Source organism: Phaethon aethereus (assembly GCF_964289735.1).
Source record: "Phaethon aethereus genome assembly, chromosome: 1".
NCBI classification, from domain to species: domain Eukaryota; kingdom Metazoa; phylum Chordata; class Aves; order Phaethontiformes; family Phaethontidae; genus Phaethon; species Phaethon aethereus.
The window spans coordinates 154186738-154211581 of record NC_138575.1 but is presented as its reverse complement, the minus strand read 5'-3'; the positions used below and the strand labels follow the sequence as shown (position 1 = coordinate 154211581).

General features: G+C 38.1%; 1 protein-coding gene across 2 annotated transcripts in view; it reads left to right on the top strand.

The window, feature by feature from the left end:
* Positions 1 to 24844, top strand: part of ATP11A (ATPase phospholipid transporting 11A) — a gene marked incomplete at both ends in the record, with an annotated part of 136467 nt that overhangs the window by 72258 nt on the left and 39365 nt on the right. For both annotated transcript variants that reach the window (XM_081999372.1, XM_081999373.1), the window contains 7 exons: positions 7940 to 8029; positions 9156 to 9236; positions 13404 to 13511; positions 18498 to 18626; positions 19116 to 19219; positions 22077 to 22127; positions 24362 to 24426. In XM_081999372.1, the coding sequence (XP_081855498.1) occupies positions 7940 to 8029; positions 9156 to 9236; positions 13404 to 13511; positions 18498 to 18626; positions 19116 to 19219; positions 22077 to 22127; positions 24362 to 24426 (628 nt within the window). The remainder of the gene's footprint in view (positions 1 to 7939; positions 8030 to 9155; positions 9237 to 13403; positions 13512 to 18497; positions 18627 to 19115; positions 19220 to 22076; positions 22128 to 24361; positions 24427 to 24844) is intronic.

The following is a 24844-nucleotide window of genomic DNA, read 5'->3' as shown; positions in this document are numbered from 1 at the left end:
AGAATACCTGTACGTGCCTAGTAGTACATGGATGTGCCTGACCAGCTAAGAATTGCCAAAGGTCCATCACACAGTATGTTTCCTCCAGCAGTAGATGCCTAGGGAAGAATGCAAGAACAAGTAAGCATGGAGTGATATTTCCCCCAAATACTCTCTTAGTACATGTTGATCTGACTAGCCATTTGTGAGCCAACAGTGATGATTTTGTATTTAATAAGTCTTTAATTGATTTTTTTTTTCTCTGTGAATTTCTTGAATACTTTTTGAGCCCATGTAAATTTTCAAAATACATAGCTAAGGCGCAGTTAAACTGTGGAAATATTTGCTAAAAGAAACTATGAACCTTCATTCTGAAACTCCTACTTGCTAATTTCATTTTATTTTCTGAGTCCTTGAATATGAGAACAACCATTATCCCCTGTTTATCTTCTTGATTCTGTTAATCTTCCCTCATATTCCTTTCCAGGGTGAGTAGTCTTAGTCTGTTCAATAACTGTTTGTGGAAGCTAGTTCATACCTTTGCTCAGATTGGTCTGTACCTTTTCCCAAGCCACTTGTAGACTTTGTAAGATGGAGAAGTGCACAGAGTTATATGCCTATACAATGTATAGGCAAACTATGGATTTATACAGTGGCATAATGATGTTTTTAGTTCTTTAGTCTCCTAATGTTGATCCGGTATCTTTATAGAACTGCTATGCTTCAAGGATCTCATTAATTTGTAGACAAAGTAGGGATTTTCATCTCCTGTTCTAGCTGAGTCAATGAACCAAAGACTAATTGGATGTGTACATTTGTCTCTTGAACAGAGGAGAAAGTCATATGGAAAATAAAATCTTTTTTTGAGGCAACAATATGGAGTTCTGTAAAAACATGTTTAATTACAGCTGCTTACTTCTTTTGACAGAAAACCTAAAGAATGAACCACAAGAAATAACTAAAAATCTCCGAGATGCCAGGATAGGGATAGCCTGCTGAACAAGAGATCAGAGGCTTCCCAGTGTGTGAGACAGCTGACAAACTTAGAAACCTCAGAAACGTTCTGCAGGAGGAGTGATTTGTTTTTTTCCATGCCATCTATAGAGAAAGCTGGGTTAGAGGGGCTTAAAGTCTTTTATTCTTCTTTTCAGCATGTGGGTAATCAATACATAGTATTCTGCCTTGATGATCCTGTCTAGCTGTGAACTTAAATTGTCATAGTTTCATAAAGAGAAATTTTTACAGCTGCAAAAACCACTTGTGCCTGGGTCACTAAGATAACTGGATGCAGTGGAGCCTAAGCTCCCAGAAGATGATTCTGAAGAGTAGTGGGATATGACTCTTTAGTGAAATGCAAGATTGAATCTACAGTGGATGCAGAACTGTTACTTGACGAATTTGCCCTAAAGTAAAGACTTCATTTCAACAGTACTATTATTAACTCCTGCTTTGAAATGCTGTACAACTGTATTCACGGACCAGAAGTGCTCCTGTTTTTGTTTCACAAATAATGCTATCTTCTGTCACATGTTTCCTTCGGACTTCTCATCAATTACTGATACAAACATTGCTTTGTATGAGAATGGCCTGAAACAATGCTGTGTGTTGGGAATCCTATAAGTTGCAAGAGAAACCTTAGCTACTTTCAGTGCTAATCTGATTAATTGTGAGTCACCTCAATCGCACTGACTAATAGTTAAATAAAGTTAAGTAATTCTGACATGTTACAGTGGATGTTGTTGAAATGTTCCTTTCTTCCAGCAGAAATTCATTCCATTGTGCTATACCTCTTCCCTGCAGCACTCAGTCTTAGCATCATTATAAAAGTACAAAGATGGGGAGGGGGGCCTCTGATTTCTAATTTTGTTGACAGATTTAGAGGAAATGTTAATAGTGAAGCTTAAGGAAACATTGAAGTGCCTCCACCAAGATGAGCCACTGGGAAGCCAGAGGAGACCTAGGATGTCCCAGACCTCTCCAAGATGATGCTTCATAACTGGAAGGATTTGTCTGGCCTTTCTAGGGACATGACATGGTGATTTCGGGTTGAGGAGTTCAAACACAGCCCTAAGTGGTGACATTTGATATTTAAAAAAGCATCCAAAGGCCACAGTGGGCATGGGCATGTGTTCGTGCGGCTGATAAATATTTGTGCAGCATGTCATGTGGCGGCAGAGAGGGTGGGACAGGTACCAATGCATATGGGACAGGTACCAATGCAGGGAATGTTGTGTGTGCCTTTTAGTGTGGACATGCTGATCTGCTCTAAAAGCAGCTGTGACAGGGAGCTCACAGCTTGTGCCCAGGTAATCTACTGACTCACAGCCATAATTGGTTGAAGCTGATCAGATCTGATGCTGCAAGGGTTAAATAGCCAGGTTTGCCCAGCCATGCCAATGGGGCAAGAGCTGTTAGTAATGAAGAAGAGTAAATGGGATTGATCATCAATCTCAAATGCTTCCGAATCAATTGGACTTTCTATTGTGCCAGCTCAGGGATAGTAATAGCTGTGATGGGACGTGAATGCATGAGCGTGCAGTTCTCCTTCCAGGCACAATTTCCTTTCCACAGTTTCCTTCTGTGGACAACTGCCAGTGCCTAGAGAGAGCAAGGAAGAGCTGCTAGCACTTGATGACCCTGCTCAGGGTGGGATTTCCAGGGCAATGGCTCACTGCAAACCTCCCTTGTGTTCCCAGGAGAAGCCATCTACCCTTCCTCTGACTCAGCCCAGGAGTAACACCTGTCTTATTCTTGGCTGGTACTGCCCCAGACAGAGATTTAAGTTAAGTTTTTCATCAGTATGAAGTCTGCAGGCAGAGAGACAAGTGGAAAAAAGGAAGGAAAGCAAACAGGCCCAAACCCAACACTAGGGAGGTGTAATTCTCACTGTACATATGAGAAAGTGAAGCTTGCTCAGTCTTGCACATACTCTCTCACTCTTTCTTGTCTGTTCCCAATGTTCTCTGCAATGTCTGTGTGTAGTCAGTCAGCCTTGCTGTAAGGTTTTTTTTTTTTAAATTGCAATTAGGTAATCTTCCAGATGCTGGGGGATGTCTTTGTGGAGTTGTTCCTGGAGACCTATTTGATAAGACTGAGAGTTGCTGAACAAGGACTACTAAAGAGATCCTGTTTACCAGCAGCTATTTTTAAGGACCCCTATAACAAAATATGCATGCTTGTTCATACAAATGTGTGGGCACTATTGGAACAAATTCCCCCAAATCAGTTTCATTTTTATACTCTCTAAGTGTACAGATGGCTCTTGTGAACATGCAAAAGCCCAACACGAAACAGAGCTTACCGTGAACCACCCATATCGTGTGGTGTGGAGAATATCACAGAATCACTAAGGTTGGAAAGGACCTTCAAGATCATCAAGTCCAACCATTAACCCAACGCCATGGTGTCCTGAAGCACCACATCGACACGTTTTTTGAACACTTCCAGAGATGGTGACTCCACCACCTCCCTGGGCAGCCTGTTCCAATGCTTGACCACCCTCTCGGTGAAGAATTTTTTCCTAATATCCAATCTAAACCTCCCCTGGCGCAACTTGAGGCCATTTCCTCTTGTCCTATCGCTAGTTACTTGGGAGAAGAGACCAACACCCACAACAGAAACAGGGGTCTCTCCCTCAGCAGAGTGATAAACACTGTGCAGGTGGGATGCATGTCAATACTTTAATTAAAATATAGTTGTGTATTCCTACTTTCATTCCAACTTACCCTAAACATTGCAAAGCACTTTTCAAAACTTCGTAGATACTACTATTCTAATCTTATTGAGTCATATATATTCTAAGATACAGTCTATCTATAGTCTGTCATTCAGAAGTCTGAAGTTTTTTGCTTGAACAAGTTAGAGAGTTGAGACTGATTTAATACATATAAGATCATAAATCAGTTCTTCAACAAACTTCCTATGTGGTTGTAAGAAAATCACTTCAGAAAGACAAGCCATACTCTTGACTCAGTTCTTAGGATTTCAGCTAATTATTGATTTCCTTTTTTCACACTCTTTACTGTAGTTTTCGCTGCCAGTTCTCTGCTCCATTAGACTTTAACAAATTATGTTTAAAAAGGTAACATTTTTAGAAACAAAACTAATTTTAAAGAAGTTGTTAAACTTTTGATCAGATCTTTTTCACCTATTCTATTGAAGGGCCATAACTGTATGTAATATACTTGTGTTGTTTTAATAGCATAATAAAACGTAATGTATTATTATGTATAAAATGTTATGTGCAGATATATATACACACACATACAGTCCTGTTGTTAAGCTGGCAGCTTTAGGAATGTATTGTGTCTAGGTAATCAATAGGTACTATAAAAATCAGTATGTTAGAAATACTGAAGTCACTATGGAAATGTTCCAAGTTTTATGTATGTGTCTTGATCTGTAAAAGAAAAACTTAAAGAAGTGACTGCAAGCTTTCACCTATTCTTCCCTGAATTTATTATTCTCAAGATGCATTCTATTTTCCAGAAGGGATGAGAATCAGTATAGCAAGATATCTACAAACCAGGGCTGAAGCAACATAGTCGATAATTTTGTCAGAATAGTTTTAAGCATCTACAAGAAACTGTGGAAAAAGTTGAGGGAAAAGATTGAAATCAGAGCAGGTTAGAAGAGAGGTGGTGACTATTTAAAGCATGTAAGCTCTAAGGAACTGAAGTGTTGACAGAACTCAATAATGCAATATGAAGTGCTTTTTTCTTACAGCTCCAGCTTTTGATGTCATGTGATTACTTAAACTCTCCTTTTATTTAAGGAAATATCTGCCTGTTAGGATGGAAAGAGAAGCTTGAGACATGAGCCAAAATTTTGACATACAGATATGAAAAGATCAAAATACAGTGTTTAAAAAAATTAAACCATTGTTAAGAAAACCCTATTCTATATTTTTGAATTCATGACACTGGCTCTAAGAAGGAGCTGTTGGAGCTGGAAACAACACAGCAAAGAGGATGCAAGAACTGGCGAGATGGAGCAGGGGCATGAGTAGGAATACTGCGGAGGTGCGCATAAGTAGTCCAAGCACATGATTACAGAAATACACCAGCACTGCAGGTGCTATTACAATTATAAATGGCAAGAAAATGTACTTGAATTATGCTGTTTTGACTCTAGACAGGCTCATTTTACAGTTTCTTGCACAGTGCTTCAGATGCATCTGTTCACACAACGTGTTCATCTCTTGGATGAATACATAACTCTACTACTTGCTGTCTGACATCTTATCTCCTGTATGCAAAAATCATGTATGTACTCTGGCCTTTAAGAAATTGAAAAAGGTCAGTTAAGCCTCCCACAACTTAAAAGCTTCAAGCGCATAACTATTTGGATACCTGTATATCCTTCAAGTGAGTTATAGTGAAAAAAGGTAGTTAAATATACATAAACTGCTTTTCAGACTTTTCAAAAAGTGTGGCAAGAAATTAGCTGAGCAAGAGAGATGGTATTAACTCTCTGCTGGGCATACTAGTCTGATGTATGTAATATCTTCATTTTTAATATCTTCAAAGATTTTTATTGTGTTTCTGCCTAACTAGGGTAAAGAAACTGCCTTGAATGCAGTCATGAGATAAATCTTGTTCTGAGTGGCAGCCACTCTATTGTTTCTCCTGGAACTGATTATAGTGGTTAAACATTAGCAGGGGGAGGTCTGTCTAGACATCTTAGTAGTTGGTCTTTCTTGCCTAAACTTCTTCAAAAATTGTTACTTCCTTTGAAGAAGAATGGGCAGAATAAAGACATACAGACAGGTTTTCAGAGTATGTCTGAAACCCTGTGTAATAAAGTGCTAGAAGTCTGTCAGCTGATTGAAAATAAAGTTTTAAGAAGTTCTCTATGTTAACCATCCATTTTAAGTGACACTTCTCAAACCATAAAAGTGATCTGTTCCCAGGCTATTCACATTTCTTCACATAAGAGAGTTGCTGACCAAAAGTGGAGCTGCAGGAAAGACCACTGCTTGACAGGGAAAGCAGGGAACTGAGGTTGGAATATGAGGAGGGTCAGATACTAAGGGTAAAGATGAACATTCAGTCTTTTTATAGGTTATTGTTTAGCTAATTTACTTGACTTCCTGAATCAGATGTTTTAAATATCTAGTCTGACAATAATATGTTGTTGCCACACATTTAGTCAGATAACCCTCTAGGAGATTTAAATAGGAAGTTGTTGCTCAAGAGATTACATTTTTATGTTATGAACGGTCATTTGGGGAGCTTGTATAAATCACCAGACTTCAGTGGTCAAAAAACCCCTTTAATATGGAAGAAACACTTGTTCTGTCAAAAGAACTAAACAGAAAAATGTAAATGAAAGTTTTTCTCTGAAACCTCTATTCATTTTTCTTTCTGAGCAGGCAGAGATTCATAAAGAAATGCCTAAGATTAGAAAACAGATCATTTGCCTGATAGTCAATGATGAAAATAAAAAAAATTCTCATAGAATGGAATCTATATTGTCACCTATCACAGCAGCTTTGAATGATTAGGACTGTTGTGCAAGGAAAAATAATCAAGTCTAACCGGTTCAATTTTGAAATTCCAAGAGAAGTAGCTGGGTAATGGGTAGTGCAATCAGCATTCCAGTCTGTTGAAAAGTGTTCTGGCAAAGATGAGAGCACTTGACTTTCCAGCTGTTGCATGTGTGCCTGCCTGACTTTTGGCTTGCTCACAGGTGGTTTAATATCGAGGTAACTATTAAGCAGGATAGGTGTTTACTTAAGGCACATTTAGAATAGAAACTGATTTTTGGCACATGATAGAAAAAGAACATTTCATTTCTATGTCCAACACACGTCCGGGTTTTAACCCGAAACAAGTAAAAAGATGAGTCGGCATAGTAGGGGTTCCATGTACAGCGAAGGCATGCTTCTTGGGGATCATTTTCCTCTGCAGGTGGAATAGAGGTATTTTCCTTCTAGAGCTCAGTCTGTCTTTGCTTTAGGGCCAAATTTGGAAGATGTGTAACTCATGGCATAATTTGCCTGTCAAGGCACATTTGTAACAAAGCAAATAATTAGGAGAAGCATCTTAGCCCATCTTGTTTGAAATGAAAGTTACATTGGAGTTGTCTTTTTATTAGGCATCAAATGATAATTTGGATAATGTGATGGTACAGTGTTAGCTTTCTGAAGCCATTTTTCATACCTTTTCACACAGTTTTAGCTGACATTTTTACATGTGTTCCAATAAGCAATCCCTGCAAATTATTTTTGGACCTACAGAATGAGCTGTGTAAAAAAGAGTATATTTGAAACTGCTGCAGGTCAGGGGGGGACTAGATGATGTAAGATTCTTTACTTTTATGTGATTTTTTTCCTTTGAAGTTTTTTGCATTTTCTGTCTGCACTTTTTATACTGTTTCTTATGTAATTTTATTGAATTTTAGGTAATTTGTAAGGTCAGTAGAGAAATATGCAGCCATATACTCTTATTCATTGCTATAGTTTATTTTGAGGAGTATGTTTGTGTCCAAACCAGGGAAGAGAAGAGGGGCTGACAACTTCTATTTGGTCAAGTTGCCGTGACTGCATGGTTAACTCTGAATGCTACCTACCTCCTCAAATCATGCATACAAAATGGAAGTGAATTAAAAGCACTATTAGAAGTGACTAGGATGCTTTTTAAATCTTTTGATTTAAATGAACTGTTGTATAACTAAATCTCTGAATGAGTACTGTTGCTGATCAAAAAATATTGTAGTCCCTAGTGCCAAGATTATCACAGTTCAGAAAATCCTGAGGCAATTGATAAGATTCCAAGAATACACAATTGCCAATTTAAGATTTCATTTCAGTAAATTATTAAAAGAAATGACAGAAGTAGTACTACTTTTTGTTTAGTTTAATCTTGAATTGCAAATTATGAATTTATTTTATTTTAGAACATAGAATACGAATAATACTTCTCTCACAAATACTGATAATATGTGCATTTGTTTTCAGTACACATTTTGGAACTTTGTACCGAAAAATTTGTTTGAGCAATTCAGAAGAATAGCTAACTTCTATTTTCTCATAATTTTCCTTGTTCAGGTAAGATATCATCATTGTTTAATAAATTTCTGGACTCTTCCTAAAAAACCAAGGACTTGAAAAAGATTTAAAAATCCACTGGTTTTGAAGACTGGGGAGATAAATGATTGAGCTTGGATAGATAGCCTTTTTCATTCATGATGTGACAAAAGGCGTTTTACTTCATTTCTAGGTTGTAAATGTGAATCTAACCTAAAGAGAAATTGACACCATCGCTAGTTTGATGGCAAGATATCTCTTGATAAAATTGAAAAGGATGAGTGTCATTTTAATTTTTATTTTGGAATAAGCAAACATCTAGATCAGTAAAATCATTGTTATAAATTATGTGGATAATAAACTTTTATTAGTTTTACTACATATTATATTTTTTATAACTGAATGATGCCTTGGCAGAAATTTTCCAACTGTGCTGTTTTCAAAGCCTGTAGAGAAACCAAAATATAGATGCTTATACAATGCTTGCTTAGGGTGGTATGTAAATATTTGGTTTTGTAATTATTACCTCAGCTAACTAGTTTGCTGCTTTCAAGGTGTCTTCACTCTGAACCTTTCGTTACCGTTTAAACGTGTTAAACAATAGAAATCTTACTAAGTTAAGTGAAAAGCTGTAATATTTGTACACCAGATCGTGCAGAAAGAAAAGCTGTGCAGATTCCCAGAGTGGTTTTGTTATTATCTGAACTCCCTCTATGGAGTATACCTCTTTGTATATAATTGCAGAAGCCACAGCTCAGTATTTCAGGATTTACTCCTTGCGTGTGTAAGAACAGCTGTATTGTATAACATGTGAAAACAGCACTATGCTAATTTCTAACACTGCTCAGTAATTTTGCCTCCGAAGCTGCAGCTTTCCAGTCTGGTATTTACTTAACCTCTTGCAAGCAAATATTTTTACTAGGCATTAACATCTGAATGTTAATGTGATCTAAATCTAGTATTGTGTCATATTATGGCATATAGTTATTTTTCAAAGTTTGTATTAAAATACTGTTCTTTTTAATTAAAGTTCCTGGGTGCTATGTGACATATTGCTGAAAAGAGTACTTGAAACATCTTGTGTGAAAAATTGACTGCTTACATTCACAAAAATATAACCAGAAAATCTTTGTCCCTTTTGTTCCAGTTAATTATTGATACACCTACTAGTCCAGTTACAAGCGGACTTCCACTTTTATTTGTCATCACTGTAACAGCTATCAAACAGGTGAGTAGCTTAGTGAGCAAAAGTATAGCTAAAAAGAACATTATTACTCATTTTGCATTTCAGTTTTCCCTGCCATTTTGTGTTAGACCGTCTTAGGGCAATGCCTAAAGAATGATTGTGATCAACTTTGACAGAGTAATTTTATTTTTGTTTCTGTATTTTAAGTAGAATTGGTTGCTACATGATGATGTCTCACTAATTCAACGCAATCTTTTGAATTATTTTATAAATTTGATGTCCTTGTGTTCCAAGGAATCATTTACTTTCGTATGTTTACTTCAGCATGCTTTGACTTTTGTTTGTTTCTGAATAACTGTCCACATCCTATTGTTTTTCCATAATGACTGAAAATTAATTTAATAAGAATTACAAAAGCTTATAAGAGAAATTTGTTCTAACTGTTGAGATTTCCTTAACCTTTACAGTATGAACAGATAATAAAAATCATTTTCGTTCAAGTGTTCAGTATTTGTTAATTACACTCTACAGTTCATAACGGTAGCTGCAGTGCTTTCTACAGATTAGTATTGAACAGATGTTATAATATTCTCATTTTTTTGAAATCAGTTCTTGTCACATCATTGAGTACAAAAGTTCCTCATTAAGTATAAAAGTTCTTAATGAAAGTTCTTCTGTTGAAATAGAATTGTGTAATACAGCTGTGGAATAGGTTTGCCATTTCACTTTCAAGATAGTACTACCAAAAGGAAAAGATTACAGTAATTTTTCACCTCTAGTGCTGCTGTGCTACAGTTGACATTGTCCTGGTTTCAGCTGGGATAGAGTTAATTTTCTTCATAGAAGCTAGTGTGAGGCTGTGTTTTGGATTTGGGATAAAAATAATGTTGATAACATGCTGATGTTTTGAGTTGTTGCTAAGCAGTCAAGGACAGTCCAGCTTCTCGTGCTGCCCTGCCAGTGAGAAGGCTGGGGGTGCACGGGGAGCTGGGAGGGGACACGGCCAGGACAGCTGACCCAGGCTGGCCACAGGGATATTCCATACCATATGACATCATGCCCAGCATATAAAGTTGGGGGAAGAAGGAAGGGCTGGGGAGACGTTCAGAGTTACGGCATCTGTCTTCCCAAGTAACCGTTAACACGTGATGCAGCCCTGCTTCCCTGGAGATGGCTGAACCCCTGCCTGCCCGTGGGGAGTGGTGAATGGATTCCTTGTTTTGCTTTGCTTGTGTGTGCGGCTTTTGCTTTACCTGTTAAACTGTCTTTATCTCAAACCATGAGTTTTCTCACTTTCGCTGTTCTGACTCTCTGCCCCATTCTACCGTAGGGGAGTGAGTGAGCGGCTGGGTGGTGTTTAGTTGCTGTCTGGGGCTAAACCACAACAGACATGAGCACTTAAATGTGGATGGGATCTTACTGAAATTAGCGGAATCTCAGATGAGCATAGAATATTTTCATTCATATGGGAATTGCATATCAGATCTGCATGTTATCAGATATTGCAGTCAGATCTGCGTGTTATCAGAGCTTCTGATATTACAGATTTGGTCTGGATCAGGAATGAGTGGGGAATTAGCCCTTCTGTTGATTTAGCCAGAGCCAAAGTTGTTAACTTTGTGAGTTTCAGGCCAGCGGCAGGCAAATACCTGATCTGGCATAAACCTTGCTAGTGCAAAGTCAATTCATTGAAGATTTTACTAAATTTGAACTAGCAAGTGAGTTTATAAGCAGTACCAAAGTACATTTGGTGCCTACAACACTCTTCTTCTGAATTTACTATACCATCTGAATATACTATACCATCTCACTGTAGAAACTACCAGAGTAGTTTCTAAGAATCTGAGCTCCTAAAGTAATAGTCACAATTAATGGTCTTTACAGTGGTTCTGTTATATGTTTGGCTTTTTGCCTTCAGTCCAATTTAATGGTGATTGCTCCTGCAGGACAGCTATCAGTGTAAGAACTCAGTGGCACAGTGAGTTCCCTTTCATGGTTCCAGACGCCAGCCATTTCTTTCCTTTGTTTCAGTGAATGGGATGTGAAAGGAAAATTTGTGCAAGCAGCTTGAGGTTCAACATCTTTTGCTGGGCCACTTAAAGGAGTTGGCACTTTTCATGGGCATAAAAAAGATATCTCATGTCATCATCAGAAAAAACATCCTGTCTTTTGGGAAAAAAATTCGATGAGGTAGTTTAACCATAAAAAGAAGTTTCTGAGTTGAATCAAGAAGGTTTCTAGGTCAGAATGCTCCTCATTTTAGCTCAAAACTTGTGGGGCGTGTGTCTCTATTTCTTACGTACCTATGGTGGACTATGATGATTAAAACAATGACTGACAAAAAATGAAGGTGTGGTGGGTTGACCCTGGCCAGCAGCCAAATACCCACCCAGCCTCTTGCTCACTCCCCTTTCCTGTGGGAGGGGGAGAAAATAGAGGGAAGGTGAAAAGATTTGTGTGTCATGTTAGTGCCACTTTGATAGGGAAAGCAACAGCTATGCACACAAGCCAAGAAAAATAAGGAATTCATTCACAGCTTCCCATCAGCAGGCAGATGTCCAGCTGCTTCCTGGAAAGCGGGGCCTCAGCGCATGTGATGCTTGCTTAGGAGGGAAAATGCCATCACCACAAACAAGCTCCTTCTGCCTGTTTTTTCTGAGCTTTTCTGGCAGAGCACAGTGTCACTCGGTGTGGAATATTCCCCTTTGTTAGTTTGGGTCTGCCATCCAGGCAGTGTCCCCTCCCAGACTTTTGCCCACCCCCAGCCTCCTGGCCTCTTTTTGGTGTGGGGGCAGGAAAATGAGAGAAAGCCTTGATGCTGTGCAAGCGCAGTTCAGCAATAGCCAAAACACTGTAGTGTAGTAACTAATACTGTTTTATCCCCAAGTACAAAGCACAGCATCATATGGGCTGCTGTAAAGAAAGTTAACTCCAATCCCAGCCAGACCAGTACAAAGGATAATTTTGATTGTCCCTCAGTAGGATAACCGATTACCTTCACAGTCGTTACGCTAAATGCAGACTTCTTCTTCATTATTTTTTCATGAAACTATGAAGAACAGTGTTTCCATATCTTCACGGTGCTAACTATATACAATTGAGTATATTCTATAGTAGAAATGAGCTCTTGCTTGTGAGCAAAATTTGTGATACATGCAATAGCTTCTATTTTAGGTGTGGCTTTCCCACTCTTACGATTTTAAGTGTTACACTTTAGAGTCTTACTGTAGTTTCGTAGTCATCTACCAAAGCCTGGATTATGATATGTGGTGCCAAGTACTGCAGTTCTATCTATCTCCTTGAGTCTTTCTCCCAACAACTGGTGTAGACTTTGGGACCTGCTTGAGGAGCTGTACCAGCCCCTGGAAGTGTATTACACTAAAGTTATAAAGTTTCCCAGAGTTCCCAGGTTAGCTCCGATAGCATCCAAGGTAGTGATACTTTCGTTCTACATTGAATTTTCAAATGTCGTCAAGAGACTTAGATGTAAAAATGCTATGGAATACAAGTGATATTTTCCATCTATTAACCACTGGTGTCTTTGTCAGTCTCAATCTTTATCCCACGGCAGGACCTTTTGAATGGAAAGTCGCAGATTCCTTGTCCTTTACTTTGTTTGTTTGTATAAAACCAAAATTCATAGGATAATTGAGCAATCAAAATAGGTTACTCTGCAAAGTCTCTTGAAACAAAATCCTTTGGGACTTTATATGTTGAATATAGGGTTAAAAGTTTGACATAATTGTATGACAATCAGGAAATATGACCACCTTCAGTCATGTCATCACTTTATCATCTGTGGATATGGAGTCCTAGTCTTCCAAAATGTATTTTCCACACTGTTACAGTCTCAGCAACTGCTTCGAAGTACTTTGCACTTAAGAGTCAATAGAGCATGAGCAAGAGATGATTGCTTAAACACCAGAAGTTTATACACATTGTAATCAACCTTATTCATCAAAATGTCTTTATTAAATTATGCAGTTTTGTTGACTAATTTTAACTGTGAATGCTCTTTTTCATGTATGTCCAACATGACTGTATTACTGACATGTATCACAATTTCATTTGTTCTAGTGAGAATGTTTTCTGGTTTTTTTCCTTATCTTGATGAAGGATAATTTTTTAAATTTTTGTTGCAGCCTAGAGCTGTTCTGTCTTTATAACCAAATGTGCATCACTGTGTCATTCCATTTCCTTGTTTTCCAGGGTTATGAAGATTGGCTTCGACATAAAGCTGACAATGCAATGAACCAATGCCCTGTTCATTTCATTCAACACGGTAAATTGGTTAGAAAGCAAAGCCGAAAATTAAGAGTAAGTAACTATGCCTTACAGATTTTAGGAGTCAGGCTTTACTTCACACTTCTTGTAACAAAAGTTATACAGAAATGTAGTGTGTTGATGTTGTAGCATTTATTACATTTAATGGAGATTAGACTTACAAGATACTAATTTTTAATTTAATGCCTCTGAATAAAGTATTTTTAGAAGCTGGATATGTTTCTGCTTTATCTTTGCTTTGTTAACTCCTCTCATAACTGTTCCTTTAATTTTCCATTTTTTAACTGGGAATTTTACTCAGGATTTGTCTTTTGTCTTTTCTCCATTTTTGGTCCTTTGTGATTATGCACATTAATAATTTATTTAAGCCTGATTATGATAGTCAACACTACTTAATTTGTCCTATGTATACAACACATATATATGCATACGTATACAACAGATTCAGAATACTTTCTTCGTTACCCATCAAATCACAGCCTCTTCATTGGCCTTCTGAATGCTGCTACATTCCCTTCCTGGTGTTTTGAAGGTTGTTTTCAGAAATTAATTTCTGCTGCCTCTTTTTTTTTTTTTTTGTGAGATTAACTTTCTGTCATAATTCTCTTTCGCACTCAAGAAATCTGATAGATACTTGTTTGGAATTTCCTTATTTCTAGTATTTTTGTTAGGGAAATCTTTCTCTGCTGTGCCTTGTTTGGGCATAAATGGCTCTACATTGTTCACAGCCTTTCTGCTGTGGCCTTCCTTTTGAGTGTGATAGCTTCTGCCTAGGGCTTCCAGGTAATAAAAAAAATTAGGACAACACATGCCGAGTATTCCATGTGTGTAGCTAAGCAGTTAAATATTCAAAATAAAACTGGAATTTGTATTCCATTAATTAATATAGTGCCTATATTTTCTCAGTTTCTCCTCTATTCTTTGCCTATATAGGAAATATTTGCATGGGAAGTGATCTCTCTATGTATGGGTAAAATTCTCTGACCTGTATTACACAAGAAAACAGACTAGATCGTATAAAGGTAGACCCTTTGCACCTAAAGCCTGTGGACATTTGATTAAAGAAAGGAAAAAGGGAATTGCTGTAAGATGAGGTTTCTTTTTCACAGAATCAGAGAATGGGCAAGGTTGGCGGGCATCTCTGGAGGTCATCTGGTCCAACCCCCCAGCACAGGCAGGGCCACCAAGATACGGTTGCTGAGGACCTTGTCCAGACAGGTTTTGAATATATCCAAGGAGGGAGACTCCACAACCTCCCTGGGCAATCTTTGCCAGTGTGCAGTCACCCTCACAGTGAAAATGAGATGAACCCTTCTATGACCAGGTGACCCGCCTAGTGGATGAGGGAAAGGCAGTGGATGTTGTCTACCTGGACTTTAGTAAAGCCTTTGACAGCGTCTCCCACAGCATTCTCCTGGAGAAACTGGCGGCTCGTGGCTTAGACGGGTTTACTCTTCACTGGGTGAGGAACTGGCTGGATGGCCGAGCCCAGAGAGTTGTGGTGAATGGCGTTAAATCCGGCTGGCGGCCGGTCACGAGTAGTGTTCCCCAGGGCTCGGTTCTGGGACCAGTCTTGTTCAATATCTTTATAGATGATCTGGATGAGGGAATTGAGTGCTCCCTCAGTAAGTTTGCAGATGACACCAAGCTGAGTGGGAGTGTTGATCTGCTGGAGGGTAGGAGGGCTCTGCAGAGGGATCTGGACAGGCTGGATCGATGGGCAGAGGCCAACTGTATGAGGTTTAATAAGGCCAAGTGCCGGGTCCTGCACTTTGGCCACAACAACCCCATGCAATGCTACAGGCTTGGGGAGGAGTTGCTGGAGAGCAGCCCGGCGGAAAGGGACCTGGGGGTGCTGGTTGACAGCCGGCTGAATATGAGCCGGCAGTGTGCCCAGGTGGCCAAGAAGGCCAACAGCGTCCTGGCCTGTATCAGGAATAGTGTGGCCAGCAGTAGGGAGGTGATTGTGCCCCTGTACTCGGCACTGGTGAGGCCGCACCTTGAATCCTGTGTTCAGTTTTGGGCCCCTCACTACAAGAAGGATGTTGAGGGGCTGGAGCGTGTCCAGAGAAGGGCAACGAAGCTGGTGAGGGGTCTGGAGCACAAGTCTTATGAGGAGCGGCTGAGGGAACTGGGGTTGTTTAGTCTGGAGAAGAGGAGGCTGAGGGGAGACCTTATCGCTCTCTACAACTACCTGAAAGGGGGTTGTGGCGACGAGGGTGTTGGTCTCTTCTCCCAAGTAACTAGTGATAGGACAAGAGGAAATGGCCTCAAGTTGCGCCAGGGGCGGTTTAGATTGGATATTAGGAAAAATTTCTTCACTGAGAGGGTGGTCAGGCATTGGAACAGGCTGCCCAGGGAGGTGGTGGAGTTGCCATCTCTGGAAGTGTTCAAAAAACGTGTGGATGTGGCGCTTCAGGACATGGTTTAGGGGACATGGTGGTTCTGGATTAATGGTTGGACTTGATGATCTTAAAGGTCCTTTCCAACCTAGTGATTCTGTGATTCTGTGATGTTTTAGGTTGTGTCCATCGCCTTTGGTCCTGTCACTGGGCACCACTGAAAAGAGCCTGGCTACGTCCTCTTTGCACCTTTAGCAGATAACAGTGGCAAATGTTATCAGAACACCTTTTAAATTTTATGAAGAGATGCTCTTTGGTAGTATTTTTAATTGTTTGGCGTTTTTTTCCTTATTCCTGCCTTTTTTCTTTTGCAAATTGTTTAGATTATTAACTTCTATTTTAATAGGATGTTGTATCATAGATTGCTCGTGGCTTGCAGGGTGAATTGTATGCCATGGTTTACAGACAGAATCTTGCTGGATTAATTAATAAATAGTAAGGAACATTCGACACTATGATCTGTGAAAATCAAAAATAAGAGGACTCTTGTCTTCATCAGTTGGACCTAAAAACACACTTTCTGATCTATAACTGTTTTCAGTGGCAACTTAAAAAAATACAGACATAGCAGGCAGTTTTTCTTGTGTTTGTTCTTGTAGTGACACTTTACTGTCAGGAGGGGTTTCTTTGCTAAATTGGCCTCCCTAATTTCTCTCTGGCCAGATTCAATGTTCTGAAGAATTCTGATTTTCCCTTTTATGCCATCTGCAGAGGTGATTAAACTTGCTGTAATATTGCACTGTTTTAGGTAGCTGATAATTAAATTAATGTTGTTTTCAATGGTAAAGAGAGCTAGTAAAATCAAAATAGTTACATGGTGGTCTTACAGTTTGTTCTAGGAATAGGTGGATTCTCTGTAACCTAACAGTTTATTCAAGATAATTCCCTAAGAGTGTTTTGTCTGGTTTTGGTAAAGTTTTCTGTTTGAGGGCTTTATTATAATTTATCATGTCACTGTCTTTCATAATTAATGATTTTGTGGCAAAAAAGGCAAGTTCTCTTGAAGACACATCTTGGAAGAAAAAGGCAACCTGAGCAGAGTCCGGTCTGCCAGGCTCCTCTGCCCTTCAGGTCGAAAGCTCTGTATTGTTCAGGCTGGCTCCAGCCAAGACATTCACTGTCTTCAATTGCAAACCTGCCCCATCTCTGTCTCACTACGTATCTTCCCTTCCCTGGGTCTGCAGGATGATATGTGAGAAGTCATTTAATCAGAAGGAAATCCATGAGGAAATGAATCCTTTCCTAAATTTGAACAGCCCAAAAGTTTTTATTATTTGTTAAAAGTGCAGCTTTTTTCCCCTGAGAAATGGAGTAGCCAGTTGTCATTATGCTGGTTTAATATGTCTCTAATTATTGTTCAGAGTCCGAAAATTAGTAAACCATACACCTCTTCTGTTGCGCTAGAAGTCATGATTTAAAAAAAAAAAATGTTCACAAAAGATGGAAAATTTCTTATTGAAGTTTCTGTTTTCATACCTGATTGTTGCAGGTGTGCTTAGCAACGTGCATTCTCCTGTGCTGTATGTACAACCTGCAATTTTTCATTGCTATTGATTAAAAAAAAGCCTTTTTCATATCTACAAGAAGTTAAATCTCATTTATTATTATCATCATCCTAGTTCTTCACTACATTTTAGTAAATCTGTACATTTAGTACTGCTAGTAGTGCTTTCTTAGTACCATCACAGTTTTATTTTTAGGTGTTGCTATTGCTGATTTTAATCAGACTATTTTGCTTAAATAAAATTACTGACTCCTTCCAGACTGCTAAGCATATTGGAATTTAGCTTTATAACTAAGAGAACAATGATTAAGATGAATCTTAAAATAATGAATTGTGCCATAAAAGTATAATGAGCAGATGCTGAGCTACATGGAAAATTGAAAAAATTACATATTTTGGTGGGATTTTTATTGACACTTTGATATTATTAAAACATACAGCATATCTTTGATATTTGTTCTTTTTTTATATATATTCCTTTGTAAAAGATGAGCTCCAAAAGTATATCAAAAGCTGTTTTTCTCAAATGAATGCTTTACAGTAATCTTTTGAATTTATAGTTGGTTGACTGTTCTGTGATGCTCTAACAGGTTGTAAGATATTATGTATGTTTACATGAATAAGAATCAATATGCTCACTTTTAAACATGGATAAAAAATAGGATGGATGTGTAGTGACAGATTCTGCTGAAAATGTATCCTGTTTTCATTGGCAGGCTTAGAATTCTTAGGTTTTTCAGCTACCTCTAAATGCAATATTCTGAGCTAGATGCTTATCTTCAACGTTTTGTTGTACTTAGCCTTAAAACAAGGATGGTATCTTGCACCTCTGAAATAATGCTGCAGAACTTAATAAGACAGTACATGCAAAATGGTTTGAGATCCTGAGAGGAAAGGTAGTACACAGTAGACCTCGTTCATTCTCCAAGGTGTAATGCAGTTTTCAGAGATATTTCTGAAGATACTTACTCGTGTGGTGGAATCCTGGTGTATAAAAAATTGATGAATTTTCAAGATATTTGCGTGAATCCAGGTTTTGTTTTTGAAATCTGAAATTTGGGCTACTACATGAATGGTAAATTTTGTTGTGTTTTTTTTTTTTTTTTCCCCTAGGTTGGAGATATTGTAATGGTAAAAGAAGATGAAACGTTCCCATGTGACTTAATATTTCTATCAAGTAGTAGAGGAGATGGAACATGTTTTGTTACAACAGCTAGTTTGGATGGTGAATCCAGTCATAAAGTAATAAAATGTTCTACCTTTTCTTTTTAAGGCAAAGTTTACATTTAATTTTTTTACACAGATCACACTATGACTTCATGTATATATATATATGTGTAAGCACATAGACTGACTTGTGTAACTTTTGCTTCTACCAGTTGAATTCATTTTTCTTAAAGCTTCATTATTTTATGGAAGGTTTTAAAACATATTTAGTTGTGGTTTTGTTGGTGTCTAGTATAGGCATGCAGATTGCAGAGATAATGCACAAACTTTATGTACTTAAATGCTTTTCACCGTGACCTGATTTGTGTGTACTCTGGAATGCACTTGCATATAATCTAAGATGATGCTCAGTTAGGAGCAGTTAAAGGTGCATCTTATTTGAACTATGAGCTCTTTTGTAAAAGCTAGTAAATCTAATTCACACTGAAGTGCATCTGCAGATTAGTGTTTTATATACCTGTCCTTACTTTTTTGATCTTATTTACGCCTTTTTATTCTTTCCAGACTTACTATGCTGTTCAAGATACAAAGGCATTTCACAATGAACAAGAAATTGATGCCCTACATGCTACCATTGAATGTGAACAACCTCAACCTGACCTTTATAAGTAAGAAATTAATTCTTACCTGTTTCATTTAAGGTACCCTACCGGTAAATTATAAGAATATCATAATGAAAAGATACTGGCTGCATCTGCATAGTTAGAGTGGGCCCCAGGGTGAGCTTGAAGTCAGGTTAATCTTCCATCCATGCTCCTTTCCTGTGGTAGTTCAGTGGTCTGCTGTACGGCAGTGGTCTCCAAAGGGGTGTGTGCAAGACTATCCATTGGGGTGTGTGACGAAAATTTTAGCACTTCTGTTTCTTTTTTTTTTTAATCTAAAAAATAAGAAAGAAATTAAGTTTTAATAATATTTAATATATTTATTGACACTGGCACCCTCACTCTGTATGGCAGAGATTCCCATGTTGCATAGTTTGCAAGGTGTCCTGGGGGGGAGAGAGGATGTTCCACAAAGTGTTCAACAAAGGTTGCCAGTGGCACCCTCACTCATTCCTTTGCTTTCAGTGGTATTGTGAAGTATTGTAGTTTGTGTGTGCCTGGCTAAGTGGATTTACGGGTTATATTACCTAGTTTTAACTGAACTAACCCTCACAAAATGGTCAAGTGGCTGAAAAAGATTCCTGCAAAGAAATTGTGAAGAGAATACTAACAATGCAAGCACAAGTGAATAACACGAAAATGGCAAACACTTCCACTCCTAGCATAAGCTCTTCATCGGCTTCATGACATGACATCAGTTTTACCTGACATTACGAGGTAAAAACAATGTCAATCAAATCAGATCTGAGAAGAAGTCAGCCAAAAAAATTTGAAATTGTCAAGACTATTTGAAAGATAGATTTACACCTGTTGTCGTTGACAATGAACCTCACCCTACGTACTTTGAGATATTAGGTAATGATAGTATGAAGCCGTCATGATTAGCAAGACATTAAAAAACTAATTATCCAGAACATGAAGAAAAACCTCTATTTTTTTAGCAATGCTTAAAGTCCTGCAATACTCAATATTTTACAAAAATATTGTCCAAAATTTCACTAAACTTAATGATAAGTTTTTAGAAGTCTCTTTTTTTTCTTAGTAGTGAAAGTCAAAAAGCCACATATCATTGGGGAAACCCTTGTTCTTCCTGCCACAGTAAAAATAGTTAAAATAATACAAAGGAAACAACATGGTGACAGGCTAAAATGCAGTCTTTTGTCAGCAAATACTATTGGAAGAGGCAGAGAAAACATTGTGGAGGTATCTTTTCCCTAATCTCAGTGACTGAGGAACTGCTCTAGAAATCTGCAAGAGAACAGATTCTTTAAGAAAACTAATTCCATGAATGGCTTGATCCTTTTTTAAATACATGGCTCATGAAGTGAACATTTGGTAGTTGAAGCTCACGCTACTGTAGATGGTGGAATTTCCTGGGACAGCTGTTGAGACATGAATAATGAGAACACATTGGTAGACAGCTTCTCTCTCTGCTAATTTTTACTTGGCACTTTACCTCTCAAAAAACCACAGTGGTGAATCTTTCTTTCCAAAGGCACGTGGTCATTTTACATCATGATGCATCATAACAAACTGTACAGTGTCTTTAGATGTGGCTCTGCTGTGTTGTGTATTCTCTCAGCAGAGAGGACGCTGCTCCTCTGAGCCTGAGAAGTTCCCTTCCAGGGTAACATACCCACCAACTCCTCGCAGTTTCCTCCTCCATCCAGAATGCTCGTCAGGCTTAATCCCTTTTGGTTTGATGTTACCCACTTGGACAGTGTTATTGCAAATACACAGTGTACTGGGTCTGGCTGGAATGGAGTTAATTTTTTTCATAGCAACCCAGGCAGTGCAGTGTCTTAGATTTGTGACCAAAACAGTGTTGATAAACCAGTGTTGTAGCTATTCCTGAGCATCGCTTGCACAGTGTCAAGGCTTTCTCTGGTTCTCACTCTGGGCCCCCAGCGAGGAGGCTGAGAGTGGGCAAGAGGCTGGGAGTGGACACAGCTGGGACAACCGACCTCAGCTGACCAGAGGGATAATCTGTGCCTAATAATAAATAAATAAATAATAATCTGTGCCATATAATAATAAACGCTCAGCAATAAAACTGGGCAGGGAGGGAGTCTTTGCAAAGTAGCTGTTGCTTGGAGACTGTCTGGGCATCGATCTGCTCATGGGAGGTGGTGAGTGGTTGCCTTTGCATCTCTTGGGTTTTTTTCTTTACTTATTAAACTGTCATTGTCTCACCTTTGCTCTGCCAGTTCTCTCCCCTGTCCTGCTGGGGGTGGGAAACGAGCAAGAAGCTACTGGGTACTTAGTTGCTGTCTGAGGTCAGCCCACCACATAGAGATAAAATGTAGTTAGAGATATTCAGAGGGAAAATTGCACATTGACTTATATGCTTTTGTTTTGTTTTTAACTCAGTTGTGGGTTTTATGTTTTGTAAAGGATAGTCATCACACTGTTACTTACTCAGGTAGCTTAGAGAATAAGGTTTCTTGTCTAATTAGAAGATTTAATAATAATTTTATAATCTTTCATATCTTTTTATATGGAAACTTTACACTGACTTACTGTTCTGTGTATTTTTGTATCTATATGTTTTAAATATACCTGTATGTATCTCTATATTATTGTTTACTTCCTGGATAATCAGAGCATGTTTAATTGGAAGCTGTTTGCTCACTGTAATAAATACTTTATAAAATACTTCTCAAATAGTCTGTTTGCACACACACTTTTTAAAGATTTTAGAAGTAAGAGTAATTTGCTTTTTAAAGTATGTATGTCATCTGTATATAGAAAGAATGACATGTCCATATAATGTACATGTAAAAAACTGTAATATTGGGACATGTATACATAAGAATACACAGATTAGCAGTGCTGTTAAACTACTTGTGTATTTCCCTTGCAGGTTTGTTGGTCGAATAAATGTTTACCATGACAGGAATGAGCCTACTGCAAGGTAGGGAGAATCCAGGGTTTCTACTCATTTAAACATTTTTAGGGTTGAGTAAGTATCAATAATGGGAATTACTTTTATTTCACCAACATTTTGCTGCCTTGTCTTATTGATAAAATATTCTCTTAGAAGTTTACAGACTGTAATTTCAGATATCATAAATATTTCATATTTTAATCAGTTTTATCTTATTTTATGTGTTTATTCAATGTCAGTTTTTATTTGACATGTATTTAATTTGTAAATGATGTTGATAGGATTTTGACAATACTTGGATAATACTGTGTCATTAGCATGGGATCTTGGTAGCACACCAAACAGTATGAATAGTATCGCTTGTGTATTTCTCTCATCATTCTTCTTAGAAGTTGAAGAGTTTGAACATGCCAAATACCATGTTTAGTTTTACTAAGGGAAGTTGTACATTTGTCCAAAATGTCCACTATGTTGTGTGCGCCCAGGAAGGCACCATCCAGAGCAATGCATTTTCTATGTGGTGCAGGAGACAGTGATCTGTTACCCTGGGTCTGGCACCTAGAAGGGTCTGCCTCTGTGCAAAGTGGTTTCATTCTGAAGAGAGTGCTGTGCTTTCTGCCCAAGGAGCAGTCTGTAGCCTGGGACATTCCTTGCCCAGCAAATACAGACTTAAAATGACCTAGTACAAAAGAAGCACGAGTCTCTGTCTTTTCTACCCAGCAAGGAAGAGACTTGCTGTACCTGATTTTGTTCAGGACCTTGCCACAGAGAGGCAAAGCAATAGGAGGGAAAGGCTTCTCGTTCGGGTGATATCCCAGACCCCAGCATGTGGGAATTTATGCCATTTTGGCTAAGTGCCTTTCTAACCTCAGTGTGTCTGCAGACATGTGATTTTCTATCTCAGTAAGCAAAGAGGAGGGAGAATCTGGCTGCTGAGTGTGTCAGTGTCATAGGTCCCTCAGGCAATGTCTGTGTAACTGCACTGCAAAAGAGTGCAAAAATCTCTTTAACCATCCGGAGTGACCATCTCTTGGCAGTTCTTGTGTTCTGCCTGGGGTCCCTCAGATAAGAGGGTCAGGCAGAGCATTGGCCACGTGAGCTATTCTAGTGACATCTGCCTACTTCTGGGGAGTAGGCATCCTTTCCTGAGGATCCTACTGTCTTTTCCACATTGAGTGATGTAGCATGTAATAATAGATTGCCAGAGTCTGCTATGAAAACAGGTTTTTTTGCTTTTTTCTCTTTAAAGATTCTTTTGACTAATTAAGTTGGTTGGAAATGGACTTGGGTGGGAGAGGAAAGGAGAATAAGCAGAAAATAACTTTTTAATCTCAACAGCAATAGATTGATCTGTGTCTAACACTGTGAACAAGAAGAAAATCTGTATCATTAAGGCTTGTATTCGTTGGACAGCACTATTAGAGCAATTGGTATTTTTTACTATGTTGGGGTATAAGGTCTTGTAACTCAAATCATTCCAATAACACCACTCCGTTGGTTTAAATGGAACTAGTTTCAAGTTTTACATCAGAGTTATGGCCCTGGGGTTTTTGTTTGTTGAGGGTTTCATGATTTTGGGGGGCTTCATACCACAAGAACACTTTGAAAAATATTCATAAATACTGAAATTACTTCTTGTTTCTTTTCCATTGCTGTATAGGTAGAGTATGATAATTTTCCAGGCTGTCTGTCTGTAAAGTAGTCCTTGGTTTTGCACTCATATGGTGATTTGTATTACATATCAGGGTCCAAAATATTTTTTTAAACTGCATGAGGATCCTTACATTAATTCCCCTACTCCTCAATAAATTATTTTACCTGTATTCATCTTTATGGCTTTGAAATGTATACAGTAAGTATCAAACAATACCTTGTACGCCACTTAAAGTAAAATGGAAGAATCTATTGTCCATAGTAATTCTGACATGCAGGACCCTATAGTTTATATAAGCCTAGAAAAGACTTGAATCAGTGTTTTTAAAAGCAGCACCTTACAATTAGGATGATGATCTTTATTTAGGTACTTACATATGTGGTTTTTAGATGCATTGGTTCAAGATTTGAATTGTGAAATTAGGAGGTTAATTTTAGGCTTTTTTTTTTTTTAATCTTCACTTCAAAGCTTTAAATATTGCCTAGTAATTTTGTTACACAAAATAAAAATATTTGAGTAAAACTAATTTCCTGGTTTGCACAGCTTCCTCTAAGATATGCTGTTTCTCTCTAAATGCTTATATTTTGTAATACTTAATCTTTTGCAGGCCATTAGGATCTGAAAATCTGCTGCTGAGAGGAGCCACTTTAAAGAATACAGAAAAAATCTTTGGTAAATATTTCTATTGATTATTTAAATCGACCTTGAAGTAATAAGCAAACATCAAACAAGGTTGCAACCCTACAGTTACTACTGAGCATATGATTTCTGTTGAATCACTTGATTTACAACTTTTCTTATAAGGTTTACTGTTGCTATAATTGCAGTAAAGTAACTATTAATGATGTACAATGACTGGAGGTTTTTGGGAGGAATTTTATAGTTAGATGACTCAACTTCTTCATGTAAATATATACCGTTTGAACAAGCACTGTGAATTAATGTTGTCCCAAAGCAGTTAATGAGCCTGTTGAAAAAAGTTTAGATCTGTTTTGTTCATTTGTCACAACAAAGAAATACCCCAACAAGATATAGATATGGCTGATTAAAAAAAAAAAATCCACTTAAACAGAAAGTAGACTTTCTGCTA